This window comes from Gasterosteus aculeatus, chromosome 3 (assembly GCF_964276395.1).
Source record: "Gasterosteus aculeatus chromosome 3, fGasAcu3.hap1.1, whole genome shotgun sequence".
NCBI lineage: Eukaryota > Metazoa > Chordata > Actinopteri > Perciformes > Gasterosteidae > Gasterosteus > Gasterosteus aculeatus.
The window spans coordinates 12,707,628-12,732,015 of record NC_135690.1 but is presented as its reverse complement, the minus strand read 5'-3'; the positions used below and the strand labels follow the sequence as shown (position 1 = coordinate 12,732,015).

At 41.3% G+C, this 24,388-nt stretch overlaps 1 protein-coding gene across 1 annotated transcript in view; it reads left to right on the top strand.

Moving 5' to 3' along the window:
* The first annotated feature begins 359 nt into the window (after positions 1-359).
* Positions 360-24,388, top strand: part of col11a1b (collagen, type XI, alpha 1b) — a 63,006-nt gene continuing 38,977 nt past the window's right edge. The window contains exons 1-12 of the mRNA XM_040171845.2: positions 360-792; positions 5,456-5,620; positions 7,326-7,539; positions 8,429-8,591; positions 15,450-15,578; positions 18,536-18,625; positions 18,985-19,080; positions 19,992-20,297; positions 21,472-21,537; positions 22,238-22,279; positions 22,638-22,700; positions 24,278-24,352. Of these exons, the coding sequence (XP_040027779.1) occupies positions 678-792; positions 5,456-5,620; positions 7,326-7,539; positions 8,429-8,591; positions 15,450-15,578; positions 18,536-18,625; positions 18,985-19,080; positions 19,992-20,297; positions 21,472-21,537; positions 22,238-22,279; positions 22,638-22,700; positions 24,278-24,352 (1,524 nt within the window). The 5' untranslated portion in view covers positions 360-677. The remainder of the gene's footprint in view (positions 793-5,455; positions 5,621-7,325; positions 7,540-8,428; positions 8,592-15,449; positions 15,579-18,535; positions 18,626-18,984; positions 19,081-19,991; positions 20,298-21,471; positions 21,538-22,237; positions 22,280-22,637; positions 22,701-24,277; positions 24,353-24,388) is intronic.

The following is a 24,388-nucleotide window of genomic DNA, read 5'->3' as shown; positions in this document are numbered from 1 at the left end:
CACTTATTTTTTGTCCATTTTGGGTTTCAGTTTAGCCATTTTTCCATGTAGTTGCTTTCACAGCTCCACCCTGCCAATTAATTTGTATTTAGTGTGTTACATATTGTTTAGTACCTCTTTTCATTCCACTACTCCATGCCAATTTTTTTATTGGCTTGTATTTTAAGGTGATGGTTTCATTTAAATCTTTGCAAAAGATTCCAAAAGAAACCTGCTCTGGAGCACTTCTTATAATTGCATGTGTCCAGGATAGTGCACTGTGTCCTGTAATTAAGCTGCAGAGGGATGATGCTCCGCTTGATGCTGTCGTGCAGGGGGCGGGTGCAGAGACAACTGTCCCGACTGGTGATTTGATGAAAGGAGGATTTTCCAGTGTCAGTATCCTTCTGTCGGTTCAGGTTCAGTGTGGCGGCGTTGGTCCAGCCTCCTTACGGGGAGCAACTCTCAGGAAACCCAGTTGGTTTGCGCTTTTTTTTCTTTCTATGAAAGCCCTTTAGCATCAGTCTGAGAGCTGGGCTGAAGGTGGAGCGGATCGGAAGGGCCCACTTTGGCTGCGAGAGTCCCCCTTAGTCTTGCACACATGGCGCTGTAGTATCCGAATACTTTTGTGGATTGTGGACAGGACCGAATTTTAATCAAAAGTCGCCCGTTTTCTTTAACATCCGCGGGTGTTCGTCATGGAGATGCAAAGGTGGACCACCAGGTGGAAAACGAAAAGGTTACTATGGGATTCAACGCCAATCGCCGTGGTCACGTTATGTTTAATTCTGCAAGCTGCCCAGGTCAGAGCAGGTAAGCGGCTGCTTGTCACACCACGTCACAGTCACTGTGCCAACTCCAGGGTCCACTGGCGCGCGGCCAGATGTCCCCAGTTTACAAAACCCCTCAAAGCTGCGCGTGCTTTCACGTCATACGATCATACTTTTTTGTGTGTTTTATACTCGAGGGAATTTGCGAAGTGAGGTTTATTCTTGGCACAAACCTACGGAGATGCTGCTCACGCTTGGTTCCGTCTGAGGGTCTTTGTGGGCAAAGTGTGCCCACAAAGTGTGTCCAGGTGTGGTGAGAGAGGAGAGTCCTGTACCGTGGTGGCGGTGGAACGTGTAGCTTAAGTTACAAGTGGACAATTGACGTGCTGACATGCTGCTAAGCTAAGGTGATCACAGAAAGAAAGCCATCCTCTTGTCCCTGGGTTCCACTTCAACACCCATAAGGTTTTACGCACACCTTTTACGCACGCCGTTTGGTGTTGTAACCAGCAACCCACATATAGTGAAATACGTCTTTTTAAAATATTAGTGATGGAAGAGCTCAATCCTTGAATAAAATTCACAGAAGTCATAACATTGGAACTTTTTTTTGTCTAATGCTGCTGCAATGCTGAGTTTACAGTTGCACAATGCAACTTTAAACGTATAGGTGAAATTCATACTCTGGCCTGAAGGATCCCCCTTTTCCACATCATCTGGACTCCTACGAGGTCCAAGATGGGGCGTTGATGGAAAAAAGAAAAAACATTTTCTTTCTTTAAAACACATTTACTAATTATGTTATATTGACATTGCCTGTGAAGAACCATCCACACTCTCAGAATGCTTTTGTCCAAAGTGGATACTTTGTTTAAAAAGTATCTTTTTAATATTTCTAGTTTTCACATAAGACATTCTGTCTTTATATAACCTTTCAAAAAAACGCATTCTTTTATCAGTTGTAGTAGTATTGTCACACATGGTTATTTACAAAGTGAATACTTATATTGATTTACAAAAAGAGGCGCATTTGCAATGGTTAGTGATATGTGTGATGTATTGAATCCTGTCTAATCATTTCCTGTATTAAGTCCCGCCCTGTTTTGAATCTTTATTTTAGCTGTACACGTCTTCCCCAAAAATGTGAAATCCATGAAAGGAAACGCCTGATATTCAAACCCACCATAATTTCACGATGTGCTGGCAAACATTTGCAGACTTTCCAATCGCCGACTAGTTCTAATAACTCTTAGTAGAAGCCAATTGCACACAAAAAACGAGACATCCCAAGATGCTGCTGCGCCACCGAAGAGACGTCACCGATAGAGAAGTTAATCACAAGTCTAACCTCAAACACCAAATTATATGTCTGCGATGAGTTGAGAGATAACGTGTCCTGTAAAGTTTGACTACTCAAAATGGTATTTTAATGTTTCAGGGTCTGCTGGTGAAATTGCTTTAGTGATTTTATAAGGTTTCTCCTGTCACTACATGCTTCACTGCCTCCAGGGAAATCACACTTTGTCATGTTAGTAGCTTGTTAATATGGCAGATAATATATCAAAAGACCGTGACAGCAGGCAGGGAGATGTGTCATTAAATATCTGAGACTGGCGATTAACCCTCAGACAAGACTGTGGCTAGTCTGAAGCTACACTCTCTTTTGTGGTTTTCATCCTTATCATTAGAATATGGTTTATTCCTTTTGAGGGTTTGTGCCCTTTCTCAGGATGTGCTGATTATATTGCATGCTGGCTCCTACAAAGCTCAAAAGCGTTTAAAAAGCTATGCTTATTCATTTGGGGTCTATAATGGTTTAGGGATATTGTCGGTGTGTCAGGACTTCTGAAGCAACGGTTGTGGAAAGGAGAGGGGATGAAGACTCATGGGTGCGGGATGGTGTGTGTGTGCGCTTGTGTGTGTGTGTGTGGGGGGAGGGGGGGGGGGGGGGGTGCTGGCCGATTCAGCACATCTGGAATATATGAGGCCTTGAGGTATGCAGTAATGCAGAAAGGCATTCTGAAACTGACAAAGAGACCTTTAGTCCAAGCTTTCTTTTTTTTTTCTTTTTCAAGAACCAGTAGCTCAGTACTTGGGACAATATTCAGAAGAGCCACAGATTATTTTCTTTTTCGTGAGGCATTTGGTGTGAGGTTTCAAACTTGGCGTTTGGTACCTGTATTTTATTCTGTCTGTTTCCAAGTCAGAACTCGGTCTGGTATTCTTCTTAGGACAAAATGAACCCAGTGTCTGTAAACTTTCTCCGTGTGCAGCGTCAGTCTCCTTCTGCTAGTTTGACACAAGTTACTGTGGAACTCAGTTTGTTAAAAACCAAAAGAAGTGACTCTTTTAGATTTACTTCATTTGTCTGCAGTGCAGCTTTTTCCTGCTTGTGACACTTTGTATTCATAAGCAAGAGCCATAGATTATCTGGAGCCGTATCAGCAAATAACCTTTGTTGTTTCCATCACTTAGAGAGCAGATCTGCTCATCTTCAAATGAGCCCAAACTGGAGACGCCATCGTTGAGCATATGCTCGAATCAAGCAAGTTGGATTCACAACTCAATCTGTTATTTTTGTGGCCACAGGAGAAGTAGCTACAGGGGTAAGGCCTTCTCCGTTTAGTCTCATGTATGTTTTAGTTGGGGGGTTGGTGTACAGGGAGTGGTGCCAGTACCATAATGGGTTCAACGTGTGGACCTACTGTATAGCTCCGCCCATCGGACCCCCACCCGGTCACTGAAAGCGAACAGGAACTGCATAATCAGCACTTCCCGGCTTCTTGTGCCACATGGCTGACAAAAACGGGGAATGTAAATAAGCGTATCTTTATAATAAAATTCCCTTAGCTTATATTAGTATAGAGTAACTCAGTTTAGAGTTTACAACTTGCAAGAGAAAGGGCATATGTTTCTTCAATTGATGGGGTGGGGGTTACATACCCCCAGAGTGCAGTCTGCTTTTGTTGATCTATGTCTGTTGACCAAACATTCTTTCTGGTTTATCCAGTTTTATGGAGTCTCATAAAGCCGACGAGGAGGTTTCCTCTAATGTGAATTTAAATAAAGTCTCCCTTCTGAACCCCTTAAATGATTTTCCCACGATGCTCTCAAGTCAATATCAAACACATGAATCTCACATTTATTCAAGGGAGGAAGATTTTAACATTAAGCCTCTTATCTGCCATTCCTCAAAGGCATTATCTTCCTAGGGAGAATTTTGAGCTGACCATTGAGACATTGTTATCATTGCCGGGCCTTTTGAAGAGGAGACATCCTGCCCCGTGACTCTGAAGAGGAACGCTGATGTGATGTCTGTGCTGGAGTATTTATTACATGGGTTGCACGAAGTTTGATTTGAGTGGAAACAAAACTGTTTGTTATTTAATTCTGTCCATTGTTCCTTTCTTACCTTTTAATGTATCATTTTTAGTTTGGTAAAACCGGCGAGTTTGTAGATAAAAATGTCATCGGTGCCAATACATGAGGCGCTATTGATGTACATTCTTAAATTTCTGTGTTTATTTTAGTACTTTAACTAAAGTACAGCACAGCAACACGATCATGAAGTCATAAACTATAGTTTTACTCTAACTGTTTATTTAAGGTAGTGCTGTGCCAGCATCTTGATTTAGCTTATTATTGCCATTCTTTTTGAATCTCAGTGTATCGATGAGTCCGCAACAAAAACCAATACTATATGTACTTGATACATTTCAGTTCAACGAGTTCACCGCCCAGTAATTATGTACGATGCAAATATCCGCATCCGAAAGTCAGAGTTTGTCGTCTGTCATCAATTTGTATTGTCAGACGTGTGTTAAATCATGAATAACAATTGTGCTGTACGGCTACCCTCTTGTTTGTAGACTACCCTTGAAAGAAATACCCTAATAGGCCTCTAATCCCCCATAGTCACACTGAGGACACCCCCTCAGGGCATGCGAGTGAAAAAAGTTAGACAATTACCGAGCAACAGTGTTTATGACTGCAATGCACAGTAGTCTGACCCCTGAGGCCCAGGCCCATTGATAGAAAACCATCCAGTGGTGTTAAGAAGCTTGTAAAGCTGCCCCCCCTCTGCGCGCTCCTTATTCCAAGGACTCAGGACTCAGGGACCACAAGAAATCAGTATTATTCTTCCATAGATGCTGTGGCTTTTGGCTGTGGGGGTAACTGTGCAGGAGAAAGTTGGGGGGGGTTATGTCCTCTGAGCGGGTACCAACATTTTTACTGTTCTTCTTGACAAGGGGTCTAATAAATAAACAACTTGTGGAACAGACCCATTTGGCCAACGAGCGAGGGGTGTAATGGCTGTAAATGTGGATTCTTCAGGAATTGCCTGTTGTTTACTGCCAACAGTGACTTGAAGCTTTTACAACACGTATACTCATAATGCGTCATAGTAGCTTAATAGTGAATTTAATTCATATTGTTTCCGTATATGGAACCAGTGAGTTAAATGTTCATTTACTGCGCACTAATTTACATTCTGATTGATGGTTAAGAAAGTCAAATTTTACAATCCATACAACTTCACATGCAATCAAATCGTTCAAACAATGTACACTTACATACATACAAAAATAAACAGTGTCACACACTCTCCCAGCAGTTTGGACAAACGCATTCCACCAAATTTGCCTGTTACTATGCAATGCTGTATCACGTGTTAATGTAATCAATTCTTTGTTCTGCGTCCGCAGTTGAACAAGTAGATGTGCTGAAGGCTCTGGACTTCCAGAGTGCTCCTGAAGGTGTACAGAAAACAATAGGCTTCTGCAAAGTCCGGAGGGGATCCAAACCCGACATCGCTTACAGAGTGGGAAAACAGGCTCAGATCAGCGCTCCAACCAAACAGCTCTTCCCAGGTAACCTGTCATTGCTGCCCGCTTGCTGTGGACAGTGGAGAATGGATCTCCTAAAAAAAAAAAAAGGTCCCCTGCCACACCTGGAAAAAAAGAAAAATTGTCAACATATTTCAGTTGTACAAAAAATAGTAAAAAGTATTAATTTTTCTGTAATAACTAAATGAAACTCCTCAAGACTGCTGATTATTGATGTTTCAGTTGGATCCAAGAGCTCAAAGGGGGTGAGGGTTTCTCAGCACACGGTGTATAAAATGTCATGTAAACAGATTCAACTCTGAGGAGCTACACCAGATTTCTGTTATTGTATGTTTAGGAGAACCCAAACCCACAATGTAATACAGCTACTCAATGAAAGATAGGATTGGATTTGATTGAATTTGATGTTTTGTGGACCCAACTTGACAATAAAGTGTCCGTCCTTTAGTTTGATAGCTGACAGATGTAGTCAAATCCAGCAGGGATTCTGGACTCTGTGTGTATTGCTTGACTCACAGTATGCTCTCTGGCTGTTTGTGAGAAATAGGATCATATTTTGTTTATTAGGAAGGAGTCCACTCAGCTATTGGTTTGCTACCTTATCATGAACTAATTGGAAAATGTAGAGTAAAAGACTTTACTGTAACTACTGATGGCTGTAGAAAACCTTTGAGCTAGTGAGAAAAGTCAATTTGCAGTTTGTCCCTTTTCAATCCTGTCATTTCTTTGCAGATGAAACTAAACTTTAAGCATAAATAAAACAATATAATGCAACATTAACATTAACAGCCATTGAAGGCTATTTATTAGTTGGAAAAGTATAGAAAGGCCTTAAATCATTGCTCTGTCAAAACTAACTTGGGTAGAAGGTGTTTAGAAATGCATTTCTGAGTCCTGTTGAAAAAATTGTCTTCGCTTGATCTCGCAAAATTATGTTCAAAATAGTATAAAGTAATAACAAATGTCTGTGATTTTATTGCGCTAACTGAGACTTTACACTTTCAGTAATGGAAATTTAAAGAATACAATGAAACGTGTGGTGAAGTTGGAGGTGCAATGTGTCAGAATGTTCTCAGTAATTTCACTTTTATGTGATGAGGGTTAGTTAATTTCTTGTTGAACCCAGCCACTAGGATTTAAATAAATACGGCATTTATTTGGGTGTTTACTACCCTGGTAAAATTATTTTGGCTACATGTGCATCTGAGTCCTTTCAGCGGATGCCAAGGTCTCTTTTAGCTTCCTTATTAAACACTGCTCCAGGTCCTGTTGTCTAGACATTGGGGTTGCATGTAGGGAGAGAAAGTCAGAAAGCTAACAACATGTATTTATTATTCAATTGTGTCATTACAATACAATTTCCCCTGTAATAACATTAGCAGAAGAAAGATGAGTAACTGACAGGACAAACGGAGGAATGGAGTCTGAATTCCATCTCGGGCCTCAGAGTAAAAGAGTGCTATCATCTTCCCATCTAATATCATCACGAAGAGTAAACCTTCTTTGCAACATCCTCAGTAATTAAGTAAACACCCCAGACCCAACAAAAAGCTCTGCAATTGAATTTGATTAAAAATGGTACGGTGAAACAGGGAAGTTCCGATGTGTGTGACTAGCTCCAGCGGAGCAGTCCTTGTAAAACCCGTGACCAGAATTTGCCGTAACCCACATAATCTATTACCAAGTGTCCGCTATCCAACTGCACGCTTGCTACTTGTTTAACCTTCAGGAGGAGTTTTCCCAGAAGATTTCTCCATCCTGTTTACCATCAAGCCAAAGGCCGGCCTCCAGTCCTTCCTGCTGTCCGTGTACAACCAGCAGGGCATCCAGCAGCTCGGCGTGGAGGTGGGCCGCGCCCCGGTCTTCCTTTACGAGGACCAGCATGGCAAGCCTCCCCCGGAGGAGTACCCCCTGTTCCGCTCTATCAACCTCGCTGACGGCAAGTAAGTGACCGACAGGCCTGGATCATGTTTGGTGAGCTCGTGGGTGCTAGATTTCTTTGCTTCTCTGGGTTCTGTGCTGCCCTGTGTCCCGGATTTGGGGATTTGAATGTCATTGTGAAGCTCCTATGATTGGCTCAAGAGCGAAGCGGTGCAATTGGATGCTCATCGCTTTATCCACATGTATTACTTAAGGTTATATTTTTAGTAACTGTGCTGTTTCACAAAGGATCTTCATAATTTGCATGGCTGCCCAACGACGCTAACAAACTATTTCATGCGTTTGTCTTATTATATCAGAACATACTGTATACTGTATGTTGATTGCATTTAAGTGCATTCATTTGGACCCTTTTCATACTCACAGTTGTCTATGCATTTATGAACAAACACAGGCAAAAGCAATGATAAGCAATATTTATTCATATAAGTTCACTTGGTTTGCAAATGCTTCTCTGATTCGCTCTGACGAACTCCACCAAATCTAAGCATATTTTTCTGCTGAACACTCAAAGGGACCTGTGAACATTCAGACGAATAATAGCTAATGTTGGCAAACAGGAAAAGCAGGTAGAAGCAGAGAAAAACTCGCTCTGTCTGAAATTAAATTAAAAAAACACACACACATGGTATATTGTGTTTATTGAGCTTTAGTGCCATAGGTTTGCAGGTTGTGTAACTTCCAGACTGAGCTTGGCTCGCTGTTTCCAGCTTCCGGTCTTTAATGTCGTCCCGAGCTGGGCCAATGTGGCTTCAGTTAATATTTGGCACACAAATGTCAAGAGTGGGATGGATCATTTAGTTATCCCTGCAAAAAAAAGGGCTTCCAAAATGTCACATTTGGAGTCATTGTGGCTGTATTTCTGACCGCGCTTTCTACCCCACTGCACAGATGGCATCGCGTAGCTATCAGCGTGGAAAAGAAAAGTGTCACCATCTTCGTGGACTGTAAGAAGAAGGTTACCAGGCCCCTCGCCAGAAGCGACCAGGCCGTCATCAACACAGAAGGCATTACCGTCTTTGGCACCAGAATTCTGGATGAAGAAGTCTTTGAGGTAATGTGGCCGTATCGAATGCCTGTTCACCCCTATTAAGCTGGGTGTGTTCAGACGTCTGTGGTCTGAATGCGTTGAAAGGAACAGTATGAAGTTTAGGGAAACACTTTTATGATGAGCGTTAGATGAGAGGAAGGACGCCACGCTCATGTTGCGTTCTAAGTATCATGCTTGCTCCAGGAGGCAAATAGCTTGGGTTCGCATAACTTGAAGCACTTGCCTGCCTGGGTGCGGCCCTTAAGAAATTTCCCTTTAAAACTTGAGCCTTTCATTTTTACATTGCTGTTTGGAGGAATATCTTTTTAACTCTTTCAGGAATATAATGCAGATATTCACCACTACGTCGAAGTGAATATGTTTAGATGGGCGTTGAAATGCTTCCCAAGATGGCATATTATGAATCTTACGAGCGCCGTTTACCATTGTGAAAATGGACTATTAAGTGTCTTATACTTTAAATACAAAACTTTTACGGCCATTTGTCTTTCATGTACTTCTTCATTCAGTGAATGGCACATTTTATTGGCTAGAAAAACATATTGGCTTTGTATACTTGGCAAGTGTTATGGCAGGTAATGTCTGTGGAAAGGCAACTTGCAGACTGTGTCGTGCAAAGGGCTTTTTCTCTCAACACTTCTATAGCTTACTTATTTAAAAGTTGATATATTAGAGTGTGTTATTTAAGTTGCATATATTTTGACGCTACTTGTGAGAGGATTTGATTTCATTCCCTCAATTATTGCCCATCAGAGCGCCCGATCAGAATTAGTGTACGTTTACTGAGTTGGCAATTTTGAAATGGATGTCCTAGCTACCGATTTAGCACGGGCAGCTATGAGTTTAGTGGAAGTTGAATGCTAGTTTCTAAGACAATCACATCTCCTTGATCTCTGCATGGGGAACAGCTTGCAAAATGTTTTCCTCAAAGGTCAAACAGGAATTTCCACAAAGGAGCCACTTTGATTCCCCCCTTGTGTCCTTCAGTGAAAAGGTCTTGGCGAGCAGTTCACTTGAATTACTAGATGTGTAAGTAAATTGTACAGGTACATTGTGCGCAGAGTCAACACAATTTAGAGCGTCATTTTTTTATTTTTTTATTTGACATTTGCTATTTTAATAAAGTAGAATGAGCACAACCATAGTGAATCAGAAGGTAAGATAGCCAGAGAGTCGTGGTTGTAATTAAGGTAATTGAGGGTTGTTTGGAGGGGATGAAAGTAGCTTAGCACTTTCACCAAGTGTTTTCAATTTTGTAAGTTTATTTTGTTTGAACATTCATTACTCTAGATGGTGTTGAATTACAGGATATTTGTTTTTTTCACACTTTTTAAAAAGCTGGAGAAGAGGAAATTATTCATTTTGTTCAAAGGGTTTTATTCTGTGTTTCAAGGTGGTTTTAATCAATGTAACACACAATAGCAATGGTTTGTCGGCAGAGCTGGACATGCAGTTATATCGTAAACAGTAGTTATTTCTACTTGTAGACACAACGCACCGATAATGGCAAACATTTGTACCGGCCCGGGTTTTGTTTATTACATGTAAGCCATGTGCTTGAGGCGGATTTTTGGCTTTCATTATTCTTTCGCATCCATTCTAAGCTGTAAAAAGGTAGACATTTTGAGAATAAGGTCTCTAATGTGGCAATAAAGCTTTGCTGTATAATGTTTACCGGCGGTTTAGACAAATATTAAGTGCGCCATCCAGCCATGGAGCACTCCCAATAAAAGAAGAAATTAAAACTTTTACAATTTCTTTTTTTTATTTGGGAAAGTTGGAACGATTGTTCAGCTGTTTAAGATTAGGCAACGCTGATCAAACTTGATATAGTTTTAGGTTATTTCCCCAAAGACATAAAGTGAAACATTTAATGTGTGAGAACAAAACAATTGGTGCGGTTCAACTGAACTATGATTCAACTGAGCAGCAGATCAAATCTGGCCTTGGGCACCAAATTTGTCAGAGCCGACTCTGATAGCGAGATACAATGTGTTAGTAAGCGTCAGATGATTTTGAACTGTAACATGTTTCATGTATCGCACTGTTGCTGTATGATTGAAGTCCAGTCCTTGACAAAACGACCTCGCCCAAGCTTGAAAGTTAAGAACGATATACATGAACATACTGTACCTATATCAAAGTCTGGACCTAGATGGATCAAAGTGAAACATGTGCTGCAGCTTGTCTTCCATCCCTTAAACTGACAAATTTGGGATTCAATGTTAGAATAGAATAAGAAACTCTGGCTTTTATCATATCAAGCCAGAGCTTCCCAACAATTCTTTGTTTAATTACAGGGGTTGGCTTGGAGCTTTCTCAGTAAAACTGCTTTCAGCTGTGAGCACATGGCTACCTTACTGCGGTAGATTGCATAAGCAGGTGTCAAAGTTGGAAGCACAGGGGCGAGTGAATGCCTGAGGAAAATATGATCAGTGTGTGCTTAGTCTTGGCTCAGATTGCACAGCTGTTTAAAATATATTCTCACTGACCAGGACTCCAAATGACTATTTTTCCTTCCTTTTGCTTTTCTCTCTTTTTAAATAAGAGCCAGCTCTCATTTTTTTTTATCTAATTCCACTCTTCAGACTTTAAAGGAAAAGGCGGCATATATATATATATTTTTTTTTTCCTTCTGTCAGAGTGTGTTTACGTACTTTGTTTCATACGTGCATGCATGCATGAAAACGTGTGTGTGTGTGTGTTTGTACCTGCGAGTAGGCAAAGATAGTTTGTTTTTGTGTGGGTCATAACTGCATAGTAGACTGTTCTAAGACGCTGTCCCTCAAGCAGGACAGTCTCTGGCCAAGGAATCTAACTTGGGTGGCTTATGGTTGACTTGGCAGGAGGAGAAACTGTCTGACTGGTTGTCATCTGCCTCTGTCCCTTGTTACCCTCTAGTACACAATGTTTTGGTTAGGGTTGTGTAATACAATACTGTAATTGATTCATATTTGTATGCGTGTCATTGTTACTGAGTGGGTCATCTGTCACTGGTGTTTTCTAAGGTGTTATAAGTCTGTAACAGTGTCTTTGTCAAAGTGAACCTGGATCTGGCTTCCATCGCTTATTTTTAATCCTCACTAATTGGTCCCAGAACAGTTAAGAAATAGTGGATCCGTGGTGCTGCTTAAAAAATGTTTGCCAATGGAAAGTAGCAGAGGGAGGAGAAATAAACTTGAGAGAGAAGTGAAGAAAGGACGGACTGACGAGCAGGCAGATGGTTCAAACTGTTTTATGAGCTACTGGCAGACAAAATGTTTTACCATTTGAAGGGTGCAGGACATTTGTAACCTCCAGTGCTGAGAAAGAAACTGTATCCTCGCCTTGACCAGGCTGCTTTTAATCAAATCTGACAGAAAGCAGTCTCAGTAAAAGGCCTCAGTTGTGACATTATATCTGGAAAAGTAAGATGTAAATATACAAAGATAATGTCATTTTTACTTTAAAACAAACTACAGAGCACTTGCCAATGATAATTCACAAAGAACAAAATTAAAATAAAATACATCTTTAACTTTGTTTATAGTGTGTTCTTTTTTTGTGTGGAAATTAATCACACTTAAAATACGACATTAGGGCGGTAGAGAGAGAGCTAATCACCATAACTGTGCAAAAGAGTAGGAGAACTATTCAACGACACACTTTATGTGGGACCCTGGGGGAGGGAGACAAAGTGCAGAAAGAAATGGAAACAAGTTTATACAGTTATAAATTTAATTTTACAGTTATAAATTTAATTTTAATTTAATTAAAATTTAGTTTAATTTATATATAAAAAGTTGGACTGAAAATGGTTTTAGGTTTTACCATCCCCGGTCTTAAAGTTGCTACTCCTTAAGACATAGACACTGTAATGTTAATAGAGTTTATAATTCACGCATGGTCTCAATTTGGTGAAGTCAAATACAAACTACATAATCTGTTTATGCCTTCCAATCAGTCCCAACAAATGCGAGATGGGAAAAAAAAAAAAAACTGTGCCTCCTGTCATCTGACGCCAGCGGGCGCAATACACAAATAATCAAAGTTGCATCTTGATTTTTGAGGTTGGTGTGATTTATGGTCACAGATGACACCAGGCCAAACCTACTCGATCAAAATACCCCCGAAAGTCCGTCCTTTTGAAAGGACGGACATACTTTATATCCTCTTAAGAACACGGACAAATATAATGTTGTGCAGAGAGCTTTTAATATTGGCCCTATTAAGGTAATTATCCATTACCCGGTTGTTGGCCTTAAGTGACCTCTGTTCCTTGTGGGTGAAGGCTGTGCTTTGGGGAGGGATGTACTCCAGACAGAACCAAGTGGAGTCTGTTTGCATTTTTAAGCAACATCAGATATAAAATGTTTTCGGAAAATAACCAGCCATAATGGTTCCTTTGGGAGAAATGTAGACGGACGGAGTGATTCAGTGAGAATGACTTTAATCAGCCCGTCTCATCCTTAGTCCTTTTATGTACTTTTGCCCCTCGCATGGTTGCTGTTATTGTGCGCATTGAAGGTTAGCTTGTTGTGTTTACACCCACTTGCACATTGCACGCAGACCCATTAGTGGATTGCCTGCCGTGTAGCCTGGACTGAGGATTTATACCACTGTGTCTTTTCCCTCTCTGAGCTCTGAGCCAGGGCATTGCTATAGATCATTCCTGGGATTCTTCGGAGGAACCTCAGCAGATGCTGCGGGTGAGATGTGCAAGACAATCTAGATGTCAACAAAAAGATGCAGACAAAGGAGACTCAGAGGATAGAAGTAGAGAGAGGGTGAACGGTGAGGGAGAGAGAGAGTGATTGGCTTCCCAAATGGGCAAAGTGTGTGTGGTCTCTTGACAAGCCATGCCGGATGTTTTAGACTCTTTGGTAGATTTTACCACATATTTGTTTTCCTGTTGTTATAGTTTATGTCATGTAGGTTTATTGTTTTAGTAAATGAACATAAAACAGGAAGACATAGACATGCCGAAGGCATGTGTCTGTCTCTCCTCTCTGTTTCTGGGTCTGACTTTCATTCCCTTTATGATGAATCATAAGAAGGACATTAATTGTGTAGTGGCTGAATGAGCATCATACATTTGCAACATTCTGCTTATCGCTGTCGTTTTAGTTGTAGAGGTTCAGAAGATGCAAACCTGAACTCTTGTGAGCAGGTTGTGTTTCACCTTTTTTTCTCCCTGAGCATGTGTTCATAAAGCACAAATTCTCTTTTTAGTAGAAATTCCCTTCTCTGCACTCAGATGCACACATTCACACCTGGAAGATGCCGAGCACAGCATCAGTCAAATTTGTTGAGCACATTTGGGCATTCAATACCAGGCTCAAGGGAGGGGGAGGGTGATTTATTCTGCTCTCTGGGAATCAAACGGACGACCTTAGGTCACACATGTTTGCTTTAGGCCACTGCTGCCCACTGTTATTCTAAGGTGCTGTGGAGAAGAAGTAGTGGAAGGAACCATTTATATTTAACGGTCCTCATCTCTTTTTCTTATTGCTTTGACAATATTTTACACTTTTGCAAGTACCGTTCTTCTTACATTTCTTAGATATGTTGGAGGATTTTCCATCTACAAATATGTTACAGACAACTGTTAAAAACAAGTGTGACATTTGTCTTTTTTATTTGCTTTACATTCTATGTCTTTATTACATAATTGGGATATTGGGATATATATCTTAGTTATGTGTGTGTTGTTCAATACCCTGTTTGGGATTTACTCTTCATGTATGATGATGGGAGCACGGGGCGGTAAATATCTAATGTGTTCCAGAGGTTTAAGCTTGTACAGATGTATCCTCCTGTAATTTAATGCAATCTGCCTGCTCGTGCTTCCTTTTTAGGGGCCACCCTGGCTTTTTTCTTTCTTCTTTCCTCTGCACTTTAGCTACAGTGTTTCCCCTTTTGTTTGGTCCTAACATTCTCCTCATAGCAGTTCCTGGTTTCAGAAATTCTTTATGAGGCGATCATGGAAAAAAAGGGAAGGGGATCTAACTTTTTTTCCAACAGCTCATGAAAAACAGACAACCTCAGATAAGTAGAGACCTTGGTTGTTCATCAGCTGTGTAAGGGGACGTGCCGTCCCTAATGGCCGAGTGGGGGGACGGTACAATAGATCTTTCTGAATGCTTACAGACTCCCTTTGCAGCCTTGATTTATTCCATGATGTAATTTGTAATTCATTGTCAAGACAGCACTTAAGCTGTGGCAATCAATCGAGGAAAGAGAGGTGTATACTTCGTTGACATTATACCATGAGTTATTTGGACCCCAGCGACGTTCATTTTCTGTACATACAGCGTACAGGGTGTGAGATGAGCGGTTACCTCCATGGCTTAGCTGGGCATGACACAAAGGATTAACATCTATATATATTTTTCGATCAAAAAGTCAGAAGCCGAACCTTTTGAAAGATCTGAGTACAGCAGTAAAGTAGCAACTTCACTGATTTATATCAGTCTGTTGCTAGCGGGACACTAAAGACTACCCTTTGTAAAAAACAGTGTTAATCCATGAACCTTTGGATTCTGGAAAGAGTTTGGATGAAATGTACTTGTTTTTTCCCCCAATTGCAATGACAAATTGTTCCGTATTGGCTATAACTCTCTTATTTTTCGCCTCTGACTGTCTTGTCCTCAACACCAATCGTGCCCAAGGCTCTTCTGTACTGTAGGATTTGCCAAACGATACTGCAAACGTAACAACATCATTGGCCGTAGCGTAAACCTATAGCCGAAAGTTTAAAAACTCTGAGGATAAAAGAAAACTCTGACTTGTGAAACTACAATTGTTGGGCCTGTTAAGTCAGCTAACTTGGCTTCAGCTGCTGACACACTTCTTTTCTTCTTCTTCTTCTTCTCTTTCCAGGGCGACATCCAGCAGCTGCTGATAGTGGCCGACCCCAGAGCAGCCCATGATTACTGTGAACACTACAGCCCCGACTGTGAAACCCCCAACCACCACGACACCCCCCAGGCTCAGCAACCTGAGGAAGAGGTCAGTATCTGCAGAGGGGACGAGGTGCATTTTGAGATCTGGCACGGAGGAGCCGGTGGCCAGGGGGAGGGAGAAGGGAAAAGAGAGTGGGCAGGGAGAGGGAGAGAGGGAGGGAGGGAGGGAGCCAAGGAGCAAGGAGAGGAAGGAGGGAATCCCGGAGGGATAAGATGTAGCAGCTGGAGTTGAGAATTAGCAAGGATGATAAGAGGAACTTGGAAAGAGGCTCTACAACTTGGGTGTTGTTATTAAAATAGAAAGTAATATGAATAAATGATGACGTTTAGATGCATAAAAATGAAATGGATCCATTTGTAAGATGAGATGACGTAGATATAAATTTCCCTCTATTTATTGTTGAGGAAATGAAAACCAGCATCATATTACTGCGTATTATTCCATTTTTCAAAGGAGGATAGAACTGTCTTTTGAAATTATTGTGGAAGTGAAGTCTTAGCTCTAGGCCTGCAGGCCGGTGTTTCCCATGGCAACGGTCCACGGACATTTGGGGGCCGTTGTTGCTATGATATGTGGTGTCAGCGTACTGACAGGTCGAGGTACTGGGTAAAGAACTCCAAAGCCTCTATAGCTTACAAAAAGTGATACGAGATACTTTTCCCACTACATGCTGTTCCATTAGTTACGTCGTGTTAGCAGAACAAATACCATTTTTTTTATGGTACACCAAAAGTGAAAACAACATCTTCTTATTCTTTGTTTAAATGAAAATGAAGTAAAATAGAAAATAAATCCTCCTTATTGACCATGTACGCAACATTTATAACAGGTGTGGGTATAAACATTTCAGATTGACTTTAAAAAGAACAATTTGAGAGATGATAAAAGTAGAAAAATTATGCTACGAGGAACAGAAAGAAGTATTCAGTGTTAGGTACGTGGTTATTCAGAAACGTGGCTTGAAAAAACACAGTCAATAACATTTTTTGTTCAAGCCAGTGCACGTTTTTTTTTTGTTTCAAATTACAGGATCTTAAATCATTTTTACATACATTCCTTCTGGCAAAAGTACGTTGACAGAGACGGACCTAGTATGTCAACTCTAATATGGCTTTCTTTCGGCTGTGTATTTTAACTAGTGGGAACATGCTGACATATTTTAGGATGTATTGTTGAGTCTGAGGTCACTTTTCACAATTAAAATGTTGTTTCCACGCTCCAAAAGCTAATTTGTCATCAAAATAAAAGTGCTTTGTGCCAGGGCCTTCTCTTTTTCGTTTTTTTTACATTTTGTTATTTTGCTGGGTCAAGCCTTTTTTTCCTCGACTGACATTTTCACTAAATAATTGATGAGCTCACACTGGAAACTTTTGCTCTTTCCCTGCCACGAAGTCTGAGCCGACTTTGGAGTGGCCCCGTGATTTATATCACTAACGAGTTCTGCAGGCTCGTCCCAGACTCCCATGGAAATTTAAGCTTTTCCTTCCCCAGCTAGACTCCCAGTACCTGGAAAAGTAGACTTTAGATCCCTGATTCAAGAAAAAAAGAATGGGAACCCGTTCTTTAGTTGAAAATATTGGCTGTACAGTGGGTACCATGTCCTGGAAAATATAGCCTTCATCAAGTTAGTCTCCAAAGCCAAGACAGCATTTCAATTCTAAAAAGACTGCAGGGAGCAGTTTGGTTTTAAGAACATTGTAAAGGTTTATTGTTGGTTTCTCTGTGCTAACAGGAATGTTTTTTCTACATTCCAATTAAATTCCTGCACAACTGAAATCACTCATTTCTGAAGTTTATGAAAAAGCACAGAGCAGAAGCTCCGTCCGTCACCTCTGAAGACGCTTCTTGATCTGAGGCGCATCGCCTTTGCTGTCGTCAGCCGCGTATCTGCGACTGGGTTAAAAGAGGAAGAGGGAGGGATGCAAAAAGAGGAAGGAGGAGCTTTTTTTATGAGCCCACTTGACGCGTTTACGCCTTTCATCCAAGTGTGTGGTGAAGGCCTTCAGCCCAGCCAAACACTTCAACATCATAAATCTTATGATTAATAATAATATTAATCCTTCCTTCATTCTCTATCTTTCTCAATTGTCCTCCCTGAACCTCTCCTTCTCTCTTCTCAGTTGGTTATTCTGGCATTACTCTTGTGTGACCTTTCTCTCTCTCTGGGCCACTGGATGGAGGCCTAACCAATATCGCTGTATAATGTTGTATGTTGTATAGTTTTAATGAGCGCAGAAGTAGTCCAGGGACTAATATGTGTCCCTGTTCGGATAGAGCAACCCGTACCAAGGCTGGTCTGTTGGCTTAATCTACCTCTGCCTTTTTCTTTTTTTACATTGTTAGTAAAAAAAATCAACATATTGGCAGACACGGATAATTTGCTGACATATACTAAATGCATACTAATTAATTCAAAGATCAATGTCACTTTGCAGCTGCACCCAGGAGACAATTAGCCTAGCTAATATATATATATATATCTATATCTATATAAATAGATATATCTATATAAATAGATATAGATATCTATGCTAACTTGACTCCCAACTCCATGGTCAAAATAAACCGTCAGATAAGAGTTTTATCCAATTTTGTATTATAACTCCTGTGAAGAAAGTGAATGAGAGTATTTCAACAAGCCTCTTCAGGCAAAAATAGAAGTTTTTAGAGAAAGTCTGAATGCATGATGGTGTCACAAGGACTGGTTTAAGACTGGTTTTATGCCATGCTGCTGCACTCAGTATGTTCCCTAGAACTTACCTACAGTACATGCGGAGAGTCCGGACAGCTCACGGTTCCTGTTTTAAGAGGCCCATTAATGCAGTGATATTTATTTTACTACTTCTGAATGACAATGAACCTACTTTGGGGTTGTTTAAACATTTTTTTGAACAGATGTTTATAAAGGATAACTTGTACATAACGTGCAATGTCTCTGAGACATTGTGCTGCTTTGTTCACATAATTGCACTTATTCATGATCGTCTCCTTTTTCCTCACAGTACACTAACTATGAATATGGTGATTTCTATGACTACAAAGAAGGCGAGTTAACCACTGATGCTCCCCCAACTGAAGTAGCCAAGACCGAGGTAACACTTATTAGTAATATATTAATCATTGATGGGACCATAAATAGCAATGTACAAGCACTAGATCTCTTCTCCTGTTGTCTTTCATTTTTAATATCTATTTATCTCTCTTTCCCTCTCCGTATCCTTTTTCCACTTTTTTACCACATGTTATATTTAATATGTACTATTATATTTTCCGCACCTTTCTGATATATCATCACGCAGTAGCACTTGTTTTTCTTGCCAAATGTATTAATAATCACCCTTTATTTCATATTCTGTGGTAATATGTGTGCTGAAAATAGATATTTGCATTGGAAAAAACTGGAACTGAGATGTGTTGTGCTTTTTTCTGTGTGCTGTTCTTGCCTGATCAGACAAATGCAGGTGGAGATTACTATACGGGTGAATATGACTACTCCACAGTGGACGGAAGTCAGCCTGAAACCCCAACTGAAAAGGAAAAAGGCCAGGTATTTTTTTACAACCTAATGTTTGGTATTACAATGTATTTGTCTTCTCAATATATGTGAAATCAGAAAGGTTTGGCCCATTATCACGTTGGGAAATTCTCCGCGCGTCACTGACTTTTATCAACCCACCATCCAAATAAAATCCCCATTCTTATTCATATAATTACTGGTTAGAAATTACATTTCAATAAAACTGCTTGTGGATCACAAACAACCAAGAACATTTTCACATTATTATCATCTCTCGAGGATGAAACCAACAGGGCCTCTTCTACTCCTTGACTCCATGAGAAACCGCCTCAATCAAACAGACTGGATGAAGGCGGAAGAAGGAAAAAGTTGTCATTTAATGAACCGTAACCGATGGAAAATCCATCCAGACGCATCCCCTCTGTTTCTGCCATATCCCGAGTTAAGCAGACCGTGTCCTAATTTGTGCTAAACCATCACATAAAACACAATGTAATCAGTAACATTTGGGGGTTAAACTAAAACAATACAGCTCTGTTCTCCGCCAGCCAAATGTCTGCCGAATGCTTCGCGATGCACCTTGAGGTGGATAATGCAGCTTCAGTCAGCGTGAGAATATATTCATTGGAAAAGACAGGGCTGAGGCCTGACCCCGGTGGTCTGATATCATACGACCAGAGATTCCTTGGCGATTGATTGAGCCAACAGTGAATCGAAAGTTGTATAGATGTGATTCCTAACAACTTTAGAAAGAAAAAACGATTCACTACTAAAAATTCAGCCTAAGAATTGTAGCAGTAAAGCAGTACAGGGGCTAATTGGTAAAGCCTTGACTATGAATCACTGTGTAAAAAACATGTGAATCATCGAGGATGTTCGCATTGTTTCCTTTCACTAACCAAACCTTGTCCCCTTTTTCGCAATGCCCGGATTGATCCCAGACCTACGAAGGGGAAATCGTGGATGATTACATCACTGGCGTGGAGCAGGTCGGGGTGGACTCCACCGTTGCTCCGGAAACCGCTGCCCCGGTGGACCCTCACGAAGAGGTGGATCCCGCCACTGACGTGTACGAGTTTAAGGAATACGACCTGAAGGAATATGACAACAAAGAGAATGTGGAGAAGCCGTACGAATACGGTGATTATGGCGACTACGGCACCACGGATGCCAAGCCTTCGTCTCCAACGGACGAGGAGGACTTTGGACCTGGTGTTCCAGCGGAGACGGACTTCAGAGAGAGCGCTGTGAGTGCTGGAGTATTGGTGGAGTATTGAAGCGGTGGTGGGATGGGCCAAAAGAAGAGAAGAAGGGGGGTGTTCAGGAATGTGCAAAGATTGATTGAAGAGGCTGATGGCATTTTGTTTTGATGTGTTTTTTTTTTTTGCTTGCCCTTTTTGTTTGTTTGTTTCTAATAGCATCAGGTTATAGCTCGGAGCATTCTGCATGCACACCCACCGAAAATATGAAGAGGCCACCAAGAACAAACACACACACACCTCGTCCAAGTCTCCTACAAATGCACAGATGTCAACCCAGCTGTCAGCACAGACACGCCCTCCATAACCTCTGGCCTCAGTGACATTTGCTGTTTATCAAAGTCAGGCTCTTGCCTTGTAGTCACACCAGTGATCGCTTGGATCACCTGATGACGAACTGAGTCTTTGCACATGTTTATTCGGGAAATCCATGTAGATCAATATTCCAAACCAGACAGAAATCTCCGCTGAGCTAGTGTCTGTCACAGCTTGACTCTGGCCCCCTTCCTCCGCTCGGGATCTGGAAATCTCAGAGGCAGGAAGTGACACGGTCTCTGCCTGTATGTTGCCTTGAGACCCGTCTGCTTTGGGTTAATCTGAATTGCTCTATTAGTGCTTTTCCACTCTACAGTCTCAAGATGATGCAGCCCATGATTTTTCTTCACAAGAGTCTCCCCTTCGGGCGAAACTCTACAATTTAGTGTTTTTTTGACACACTGCTGTCGGTGGTTTCGGGAATTCTTCTCATGTGAAGTCATTGTGTGGACAGGATCAGGTATCAACCTCTGCCTTTGTGCACAGTAGGAGTCTTTTTGTAGATCCTGGCAGAAGCTCAATAAATGGGAGTCAGGCCTAAGATATCTACTTTGTTGAAATAATTATGTATTTTTCTTAGCAAGAGTGGAAAGAAAGGAAGGAAAAATGCTTTTTGCCTTGACAACCACTCAATTTCTTTGAGGCATGCAGAACACTAGTCAGCACATTATTAAGCTTTTCTTAGCATTTCTTTGGATATTTTTAGAAACCTCTATTAAAGAGGAGGCAAACAGCAGGGCAGGGCATCTGCTCCTGCTGCAGTAGTTTGCTTTTTTGGCTTTGATAGCATTGTTGCTCTACCCTGTTACCTTGTAAATGGCTCACCTGGTCTGTCCTATTACTGTAGGTGAGTGGAGGTTCAAGTTACCTTGGAGAAAAAGGAGAGAAGGGGGAACCTGCCATCATCGAACCTGTGAGTAACGTATTACAGTATACTAAAAATTCTAATTCTGATAATAAACCTGGCTTTTGTGAACCACATTGAATAGCTAACATTCACATTTTCTGGTTCCGGCTTTGACGATGATGTGTTAACTTTGCTAAATATTTAGCCACTACAGCGTTATTGAAACTATAAGCCTAACTATACCAAGCTAGTCACCTAGCTAAATAGCCAGCAAGATTATAAAAACTGAGCATTGACTGGCTTTCTTATTAAGTGAGGCTTTCCAACAATTGCACGCAATGATTTATAAATATAAGAAAATATATCTCTTTCACATCTGGTTTACGGCCATATATTTATTTTTCAGTTTCAATGCAGTTTTAAGTTTGAACCGCACTGAAAACCAAGAAGATTGCACACACATCTTTGGTCACGGACCAAAAATAACCACTTTCCATGCAAAATGCCAAAGTACAAGCCTTCTATAAAGAACCGTCCTATACAATTTACCCATATAGTCCAAACATTGACTTAAATTAGATCTGCATTTAGCATCCCTCCTCAAATAGCATCTGTACCAGCACCAACCAAATCTCAAAACAGACTCACGCACTCTATAGAATAGACCTCAAACCCAAAGCGCCCTTGCCCCCCAAGTTGCCCCCATTATCCGTTGCATGTGGATTTGCAGGCTACCCCTAAAATGCTACTGTATCCACTTTTTCAGGGGATGTTTTTTGAAGGATCCCCAGGAGTCCCCGGCCAAGCAGTGAGTATCACGTTCTCCCACACTGCCTCTGCCTTCCCCAGATGGAGAACCGCTAAAGAGGGAAAAAATGTCTTTATGGAAAGAGCGTCAGCCTTGATCGCCAGTTGGGAGAGACAGTGAAAACGTGTACTTGTCAATGAATGTGTGTAGCGTGTGTCTCTGTGTGGGCGAGTACAGGAGAGAGAAAGAGGGGGTTCAGGGGTATTTTATTTTTTAGGCTTATTTCTTTTTGAACCAATGTCTTCTTGGCCTATGCATGTTCAGTGCTGGATAGACTGACTGCGGTGGGAATGGCGATCAGCAGCAGTTTGGGATGTAATACACTTACGGGAATGTGGTGCTGTTTGTGTGGTCTCAGGGTCTTCCAGGTACCCCAGGATTGCAGGGTCCACCAGGTCCCGCAGGAGATCATGGTGAGAGGGTGAGTAAAGACCGGCCTCATCTTGCAGTTGATTACAGATATTTCTGAGAGGCTCATTCTGTACACATCATGAAGATTTAATTGTCACAAAATAAACATTTTATTAAAGAAGAATAGAATCCAGGGGAACCTTAGCCATACATCTTACTTGTGGAATTGAAAGTCATATAGCCCATACACGGGCCTTCACTTATGATCTCCTCCATTGGAAAGCTCTGAAGTACCGTCTCCATGCCGTGGAACAAACAATTTGACACAGCTTACTACTGCAGCTGGGGGGGAAAGCAAGGGATGGTGCAGGGAAATGAGATGCCCATAAACTATCAATGTACTAACAAACGTAGATATAGAAACAGCTATATATGTATGCTGCAGGACTTGTGAGAACCTCGAGAAAATTACCTTTGAAATGTGTAGGAGCTTTAACTTTCCATCACTGTGGGATTCCACTCATTTATTTGATTGATTGGATGACACTGAATAATTGCCTGTCGCCTCCACGGGGGCCGGACCTGAGCTTGTTTTTACTCAAATGTGATGATTTCCCCCCACAAATTTCATCAAGTTTATTCTGTCTGGTGGTTAACCCTTTAAATGCAGACAAAGACAAATACGCGTTACACGCCTCCTCCAGTATGACCAGCAGCCTGTACAAAAGGCTTATTGCTCCAGAGGGTCAAAGTCATCAGAAAATATTTTGTCTCTCCCCCTCCCTTAATTTCCTCCTACAAGGAACAGTGTTGCTGGGGATTGACATGGCGTTGAGAGTGACTTGTTTATGTGATCTCGTGGTTTTCCCTTGTGCTGTATCTGCTTGGCCTCAACATTCGGTCGGCTAATTTCTCTCACAATCACCTTCTCCCTCCTTTCCACCCAAACACCACTTTCCCAGCCGACTGGGATCCATCATTAACTCGGCAGAACGGCATTGGATGGAGAGTATTTACCCCCTCGGGGGAACGGCAGATGGGAACACATGGCATCAATTTGAAAAGTCTGAGATTGCTGCACATGACAAGACTTCTAAATAGAGCTTGGTCTCTCCTGAAACATTAGGTTCTGCTTAGCCTTGATCCTTAAAATGAGTTTTTCTCTTTTGGAAATCAAATTCGGCTCTGCAGTATACTTATCCAGCGTCTGTTCCTGCTGTCATTTTCCAGGGGGGAGAAACTTTTATACCATTATTTTTTTGGATTGACATACAATTTGGTACTGAACACAGCAAAGTATCTTCCCATTGACACATTCGTTGTACATAAAGAAGCGGTGTGCTGTTACCTTGTGTCCTTGTTACTGCTGTTTTTTGGTAATCATATGTTTTATTCTTATCAATCTTGAAGCACCTTTTGAGGATTATGGACAGCAAATCTTGTCTCATTCGAAAATATATGGCTTGTTACAACAGCTAATTCATTTTTCCTAAAAATGTTACTAGTACACATTTCAACAAAATAATAATGCGCAATGTGCAATGCTTTGAAAATATGTTGTTTAGGTTCAAATGTCCTTCATATCCTTTAGTTTGGTAGTCGACCTCAGCTTAAATATCCTAAAGCTCTCTCCCTCTGGCTCTGCAGGGTCCTCCAGGGCGAGCTGGTATTCCTGGTTCCGACGGTATTCCCGGGCCTCCAGGTACCGTTCTGATGCTTCCAGTAAGTCCTTCCGTTTTTTTTTTTTACAAGCTCACT